At 38.1% G+C, this 8,839-nt stretch overlaps 1 protein-coding gene across 1 annotated transcript; it reads right to left on the reverse strand.

Moving 5' to 3' along the window:
* Nucleotides 1–509: 509 nt before the first annotated feature.
* Nucleotides 510–5,331, reverse strand: LOC132092154 (bone morphogenetic protein 2-like). The gene is made up of 3 exons (XM_059498252.1): nucleotides 4,960–5,331; nucleotides 3,358–3,731; nucleotides 510–1,520 (listed from the first exon to the last, which is right to left on the reverse strand). Exons 2-3 carry the CDS (start codon nucleotides 3,716–3,718, stop codon nucleotides 646–648), a joined length of 1,236 nt encoding a protein of 411 aa, XP_059354235.1. The 5' UTR covers nucleotides 3,719–3,731; nucleotides 4,960–5,331; the 3' UTR covers nucleotides 510–645.
* Between the last annotated feature and the right edge of the window lie 3,508 nt (nucleotides 5,332–8,839).

Consider the following 8,839-nt stretch of genomic DNA (forward strand, 5'->3'; position numbering starts at 1 on the left):
ATCGGATGTCGATGTTTTTATTGTTTATCAGCTGGAAAAAAAAACATTCTGAAAGTGATTCCAATATTATTATGATGCCATTACAATTACAGTTGTGCTGCGGACTTCCCTATTCTAAATAAGAAACTTTATTAAAACTTTATAGTTATAGTCTTTGGTGTTAATGGGCCTTTACTCAAACCAGAATCTCACTGTCAGTATGAAATCTAATATTACATAAGTAACCACAGGGATTTATGCAACAGCATGTTTGTTATATCATGACTTTTGAAGAGAACTACACCATCCATGGTTTATTTTTTGGTTTCAAATAATGTATTCCCAGATGCACACTGAATGAAGATCATATATTTTTTCATGATAAATACACATCATTTACAAATAAAGTGGTTATGCAATAAATACATAATAAAAATCTGAGCATTATACTTCATGTGCAGTTGCACTCATTTTGAAATGTACATGGGACAGGGAAAAAACATCTTAAAGCCACTAGAAAAAGCAAACACTCTCATTAAAATATTTATTTTCCCATTTTTTTCAGTCAACATAAATATATTCATATATATTTCTTTTCTTCCTCCAAAATAGCTCTTTGAACGTTCTTTTATATAAATAACAGTCTTCATTGGGGAGATGTAGCTCTCATCGGCACCCGCAGCCCTCCACCACCATGTCCTGGTAGTTTTTAAGAATGACTTTCTCGTACTCGTCCAGGTATAGCAGCGATATGGGACTGAGCTCTGTTGGGACGCAGCATGCTCTGGGAATATTGGAATTGACCGAGTTCACCAGCGTCTGGACGATGGCGTGATTGGTGGAGTTCAGGTGGTCCGACAGTGGGAAAGGACACTCTCCGTGACAGTAGAAAGCATGGTAGCCGGGTGGTGCCACAATCCACTCATTCCAGCCCACGTCGCTGAAGTCCACGTAGAGAGCATGCCGCCTGCAGTTTGTGCGCTGGTGCTGCTTCCTGCGCTGCTTCGGCCTTTGCCGCACCTGCCGCTTCTCTCGGTTTGAATTTAGGACGGCGGAGCCCTGACCGTCATGGCTGTAGGTCACTAGCAGGGGTCGGGCCTGCACCCACGAGTCCTCGTCCGCATGAAGGGAGCGACTAACCCTCACGTGCCTCCTCCGGTTTCTCTCAACCTCCGCGGATCCTTCCGACTCCTCGGGATGGAGCACCTCCACCAGGAGCCCATGGTTATGCAGGGATTCATGGGCCCAGCGAGCCACTGCCGAACCCACGTCAAAGCTCTCCCAGCGAGTATGAGAGTCCTGCACCAGACGGGTGTCGACAAGTCTGGTAAGAGGCTCTGTGGAAGGGGCCAGGGCTGGCCTGAACACCTCGTAAATGTTAATTCGGTGGAAACCACTTGCACCAGTGTCACCGAGAACCTGGTCCCTGAAAATGCGCAGCTCCGCGGCCGTGATCAGCTCCTCGGCAGGAACGGAGGTAAGGTTGAAGAAAAACTGCTGTGTTGTTTTTCCTTTCAGGCTGGAGAGTGCCTCGAGAGCCTCTGGAAGGACAGAAGAAAGAGCTCGTTAGGATCGTGTCAACCAATTGGGCTACAACAAAAGAATACTGTTGGATTCTGAAGCACTTCAGGCTGAAACCTGACATTTTTGTTTTGACTCTGAATAGGATTTTCCACTCAGCATTTTCTTGTCTGGCCTGAGTGAGAGATTATATGGTAGAACCAGGTGTTAAAATGAAAGGCTAGCTGCGAGCGTGAGGCTGTTTGTGTGGCTGTAGAGTGACAACATTCTCTTGTTTCCAAGTCTTTATTGAATAAAGGTTGCAATCAGCGAAAGAACAGATACTCCTACGACTCAATGCCCTAAAATAAAACGCTCTCAGACCAAAGAGCTTGCTTAATCTCTTTTGAAAAGAGTAGTTTTGGAAATTCCATTCCCAATAATCCAACCTATCTGCTTCATAATCACAAAGAGCCTACAGAAGATAAGCACGCTTTATTTGATGTGGGAAAGCCCAGCTTTTTCTTTCCCTCGTTCTGTCTGTCTTTCTTCACCTTTTCCTTTTTCTCCCAGTCAATCCGTCTTGAGGGGGAGTGACTGTGAACATGTTGGGGCTTGTCGAAAGCAGTCAGCAACAGTTATGAGTCTATTGACATTCCTAATTTCTGTTTGTACGTTATGCCAAAACAGCAAATCGTACAAGTCGTACATTTATGATGGCTACCTTGAAACTGATTGCGTATCTCAGCTGAGAATCTCAAAGTCAAATCAAAGTTATTTCAGCAGTGCCTTATCGGATGGAGCTTACCCATACTTATTATTAAACAATATTACATCAAAAACTTTATGAGGGCTGTGATAAAAATCTAGTCAGGTCCTCAACCACCGAGTTAACCATATTAAAACAATAAGAGAAGCCTGAGGCATAGGAGGTGCTCAATTACTACAGAGGGCATGAGAAAAGTCTCATTTGGAGTAAACAGGGACGAAGTTTAATGCATTTGTTAAATTGTTTGTTTCAACATCAGCTCACAAAAAGCATCGTTTGCAGTGTGTCAGCTTGACCACTGGATGTCATCCATTCGAATCTGTGCCATTTTACAGGGCCGCCTAAACAGCCTGTAATGACTCTCGTATGGGTCCCTCTCCTTACCACAGTACAGCAAGTTAGCATGATTTTCCTATGTTACCATGAAACTAAAATGAAATGTTTCTAAATTGTGTGCTGTAGTTTAAGTTGACCTCTAAACAGTATCTACAGAAGACTTCATGAACAAGGCCATTGACTTTCACAGGCTCAAATCTTCCAGATCAAGAGAGGGCATATTTAAATCAGATAACATGCCTAAAAGTGACTCAGTTGACATGCCACCCAGGATGATTATAAAGTACAGATTCTGTTTCTAGTGAATTTAAATCTGACCATTCAACAAGGCCACCCACAATCCCCTGACTGGCTCAAACAGTTAGACTAGAATAACTTGAGCATGTGATAAAGAGTTGAGCAAAGCTAAACACTCAATATACAATATCTGTACGAAAGATGGCATATCCGCTTATCTGTGAATTCTTGGAAAATAACTAGTGCATGAACTCCACACCTTGTCTAGAAAACTACTTTAAAAGACAGACACTAACAATTATTTGCAGTAAAGTCACCGTTAGGATGCATTTTTTTGCTTCTTTAATAACAGTGAGAGCTGTTTGTGGAATGTCAGTAGTTTCCAAATGGTCTCGTCACATCATTCCTTAGAATTTTAGAATGTTCCTGGAATAAACAAATGCTCTTTCAAGCCTCAAAATAAAACATTTGAATTTTTACATTTTAATTTCAAATAAATCGGGAACAGCATATTCACAACCAAAATCAGGCCTCACCTTCATGATGAAAACTTCGTATTGTGTTTGCTCTGCTGGCCGCCCGTTCCACATGCTTTCCCATAGTGCTCCTTGGGTGCCGGATGTTCGGGTCATCATTTTCTGAGTGCATATAATACAAGTCCAGCATGTACTGAGGGACCACTGCCGATTTGCTCGGCATGGGTTTTCGCTTCAGTCCAAACATGTTGAGCAGCCGTAGCTCAAACTCTTTCAGGAAGTTAATATCGGATCGCTCCGGCGGGTGTCTCCCTGAATCACTGTATTTCCGTTGGTCGATCTCTGGAATGAGTCCAGTGGTACTTCCCAGCAACACCTGACCGAGCAACAGCACCATGAGAGCGCGGACCACAGCGACCATGTTCAGTCAGTTCCTGCAAAGAGGAAATGCAAATTAATAAAATTTATACTCTAAATTTCAGCATAGAACATTTTTCTAAGAAACATTTTCATGGTTAAAAAAAAAAAACATTACGTCATAGGAGAACCTTTTAGGTTCCACAAATAACTTTTTGTTTAGAAAACCATCTGCTTTAAATAAGCCAGAAACCAATACACGGATCTGAAGAACCTGTAATGTAACATCTCAAGAAACTTGAACAATAATATATATATATATATATATATATATATATATATATATATATATATATATATATATATATATATATATATATATATATATATATATATATATATATATATATTCCTTCAAAGAACCATTAAAGAACATTAAAGAACATTGTTTTTTTAAATGCAATACATTTCTTGTAACTACAGTCTGATGGAGCAATCTGATGTCAAGTGCAGGCACAATGGGTCATAAATCACCCTAGAGAGGTTCCGACCTCTAATCACTCATAGAATGTTAAAGTTTGTTTGGTTATTATGGAATACCTGCTCCTTTAAGTCCTAAAACATTTTGAATACCAGCCCAGAGTTCCAACCACTTATATGCATGGAAAAGATCCCTAGCCACATTCAACCTGCGGCTGCCTCAAACCACAGACATATCTAGATCTTTTGGAGATGTCTTTGAGGCAATGAACTCACACGCATGCAAAAAGATTAAGAATAATATTCCTGCTGCAGGCTATAATAAGAGATTGATCTACAGTGAAAGTATGAAACTCCAAAGAGGATGTCAGACAAATGTGATGAAACAGGAAAGAGTGAATCAAAAGAAATCGAAAGAAGTGAGACATGAAGACAGCAGACATGGAGTCTGCAATTAGAGAGAGATAAGAGAGCAGTGTCTGGGTGGGGGTCTGCCTTTAGATCATGAAAGGAAAGTCTTCAAAAAGACTGAATTTATAGCAAAAGCTGTTTCGCTGAGGTAGAGCTAGGGTTGTGAGGCTACAGGTGGTAGATCTTACGCAAAACAACTCAAGCAACAAAGACGACAAAGAGATCATAAGATAAGGAAGCAGAGAGGTGTTTTCTTTTCATTTGTGCATACCTTCTGACCTTATACAGACTACATGTATGCACTTCTATGAAGTGTTATACAATACACTGAGATATAGATGTGGTCAACGCTGGTTTTAAAGCGCGCGCACTGTTTGCAAAACTTGATATTAAAGAAAGAAGCTGTGGCGTTACCGAAGGAGGAAGCGCTGTGGCCGGTCTGCGATCCCGTCTTCTCTTAAATTCCTCATGTATTCGTGTTTTAATCCACAAGTGACTTTTTTATCCCACGACAGAGAGTCGCCGCAACTCAAATCGCCTCTTCTTGTTCATACTTGTGCAACACCTCAAACTAGACTGTACTACACTCTTATGAAGTGCACGAGCGCTTAAGGCAAAGAAAGCAGCAATTCCAAAAGTGACAGCGCGAGTTTGCCTGGATCTGTCATTTTTCGCTTAAAAAAGTATGATCAGCAGATGTTTTTGGAGGCTGTTTGGAGACTCGTCTCTGCGTCCAGCACGCGACGCGTCTGTGCCATTGATTGGAGCACTTCGCCCCGCGAGCGCGAGTCTTTTTGTTGTCTGGTGATGTCACAATGACTGTCATCATTCAAGTCCATTGAAACGCGCCGCGTTCTCTCCATTCAAACGTTTGAACAGGCCCACAGTTACATGTTGATTGATCGAATTTGTCCTTGCGCGAATTTTATGTATTCTACACTGTAAACATGTTAATATATGGAAAGGAATGTAGAAATGCTTCGGTTAAACAGTCACTTCACTAAAATTCGGCACATTTTTATAATTTGAAATAGGGATTTTCAAACTTTATGATGCTTCCAACTATGATAGTCCCGTTACTATAACATAGTATATTGTCACGTGTAAATAGCCATTTATAATGTACGTACATATACTAGAAAATAATAAACCTGATGTAGAAAAATAAATAAATATAAGTATTTTTTATATTTTCTTACAACAGTTTTAGAGAAAATATTGCCTGAGGGAGATCACTGGCTAAAACCCCTTTGTTGTAAGAAAATAGTGTAAAAGTAATACATTACTTTATCTTTTGCAGACATTTTGATCTATCATGCTAAAACACTCCCAAATATGATGATTTCCCTTGTTATAGTATAAAGGCAAATGTACATTAACATTTATAAAAAGCCATTTATAATATGCAAACATAGAAAAATAGCAAATGTAATGTAAAACATAAATAAATATTCAATTTTATTTTGCTGAAATGGTTTCTCAAAATATTGTCTGGACAATATTATTTTTCTTTAAATCTAAATTTATTTCTATATTACTTATCTATGTATTTCTATGTCACACAAAAAATAAGCAGCATTATAGAAAATATTGCCTAAGGCAACAGAAAAAATACAAGTTAGCACCCCTTAATGGCCCCCTGGAAGTCCCTGGCCCTCAGTTTTAAACCCCCTGTATTAATATAATATAAAATATGTGTAATTGTTCTATAAAATAGTGTAAAACATTATATTTTACAACTACATGTTAATATAGGTTATATATAAATACATATATCTACCCAAAACAAAACTTATATCACAAACATTTCACACTATCAAGGTGCGAATCACAGTTAGATCCTAGATTCTTTGCTATTTGAATAATAATGATATGTGTGAATTGATTGCTGAGGTGTCTGTTACGCAACATTGTGTTTGTTTTGCATAAATAATTTCTACTTTTTTTCTCTTGAACCCAAAGGTAACATACTATATTATAAAAAGGCTAATGCCGCCTGACATGATATTAACCCATACTTAGAAGATGAGCCATGTAATACTTTTGGCCATTCGTGAAGAAGTTAAATCCCTGGTTATAATTGATCAAGATGTGTTAATGGCTGGTTTAAATCTAGTTTTACGACTATGCTCATTAACGGGTTTGCAAATGCAATGCCCTTTGCTCTCTCAGACCACGGGGGTTTAAAAGTGTCCTCCTCTCCTGAATCCAGACTTAGAACAAGAAAACAGAAAGAGAGAAGCAGCTTTTAAAATCCATTTGATAAAATAGACGTTTATATAGTTAATCTAGATTTTGTTTATACCAAGTTTATGGGCAATAAAATGCTGTTTTGTGCTCCACAGAGGCACACAGGTGGGACATAAACATGCTGTGCATGTCTGATGTCATGACTTAGGAAAGTCAGACTAAAACCATTACTATTAGACAAATCTGCGGACGTCTGCTTAGTCAACATCACATATGTGGAAGGAATCTGCATATGAAAACCCCTCATCGGTCAAGGTGTTCATTTCAATTATGTGTTGATGGCACGTTTGTTTTGACAAAAGCAACTGGGCCATTGAGATGGGAGAGACAGCAGTAGATAAAACCCCATTGAGATCAAAAGACATCTTTGTGGGCTTCCAAGACAATAACATCTTATGAGGGATGATCCCTGGATCATCCACTTAGCAATTAAAATGCACTGATGCATTCCATTCCTCAGGTGATACTGGTCTCTACCAGTCCTGGCCAGTAAAAGTGAGCTCAGTGCACAAATCAGATGATCACTTAAATGATTACAGATAGCTTTCAGGAGCACTAGTTTTATAAGGAATATGTAGTCTGTTAAAGTTGCAATAAAAAACCATTTATGTGCTTTTATTTCCATTTGCCGCTCCTCTAACTTTCACCTTGTTGTCTAAACAGTAGGTCCTGAACATAGTGCCCTAATCTCACCATTGGCCAAAGGTGCTTTAGATTCAGGGATAAGACTTCACAATGCATATTAAGTAGCCTTAATTACTCAAAACAAGAGGACTGTGGAGAGTGAAAAGAATGTTTATCTTTGCCTTATTGTCTAGTGTGGGCTGAACCCAGGCGAGGAGATTGTGTACACGAGGTCTGCTGGTGTGGAGGGAGGTGTTCGTTTGCTTCAATTTTACCCCAGTGCCCTGTTAAAAAATCTAAAGTCATTATCTAATGCATTGATGGTTGATCTAATTATTCTCTGATGGGATGAAATGTTATCTTTTAAATTCCATCTCATTATTTGCTCAAAGTTATCTGTTTTGTTACCCAAATGCCTACGGCCTGTGGGTAAAAATTCTGCTCCGATGCTTGGTTTGGTGGGAATATTGTCACTCATTTAAATGACAAATGAAGAATGGACCTATATGAAATATTGTGTTTATGCTTACAGGGGCTTTGCAGAATCTTTGATCTGAAGCAGGAGAGAGCAGAGATCTCTGACTTTTCCTGCATGAAACTTTAAAGATCATTTCTATGTTTGGAGCTGTGTGATGGAAATTGTTGCATTTGTTTCGTAAGTCAGTTATTGATGCTAAATCAACCCTTAAAGTCACTGTAACTCTGTATGTGAGAAAAAGACTATTAGTGACACTATTTGTGTACTAGAATCTTTTAGCATTGATACTTAATAATTATTGTTTAACATGTTCAGACTATAAGTTGTCTTTACTAAATTGACTTTTTGATTATGAATATTATTTTATATACATATCTATCTATCTATCTATCTATCTATCTATCTATCTATCTATCTATCTATCTATCTATCTATCTATCTATCTATCTGTCTATCTGTCTATCTATCTGTCTGTCTGTCTGTCTGTCTGTCTGTCTGTCTATATATATCTAAAACTTAATTATTCTAAACTTTTGGCCTCCAATTTTCCATTAGTTGAAAAATTATATCTACAACTATTAGAAAAATTTTGATTTTATTATTTATTTTTAAAACAATGCTGACTAGGGCTGCATTTATTTGATAAAATAAAAAATAAAATAAAAACAGTAATAATGCTTAAAAAAAATGCCAAAACTCCATACTTTTCAGCAGCCAATACTCTAGTCTTCAGTGTCACATTAACCTTCAGAAATATTTATAATATGCTGATTTGCTGCACAAGAAATATTGTCAATGTCAAAAAAACAGTTGTGCTGCGTCATATTTTATAAAATACATTTGTAGAAATTATTTTTTTGACAAAATAAATGCAGCCTTGGTGAGCATAAGAGACATAAAAACTTTAATTATTCCAAACATCTGTCCATCAGTGTATGGAGA

The sequence above is a fragment of the Carassius carassius genome, chromosome 18, assembly GCF_963082965.1.
Source record: "Carassius carassius chromosome 18, fCarCar2.1, whole genome shotgun sequence".
Lineage (NCBI taxonomy): Eukaryota > Metazoa > Chordata > Actinopteri > Cypriniformes > Cyprinidae > Carassius > Carassius carassius.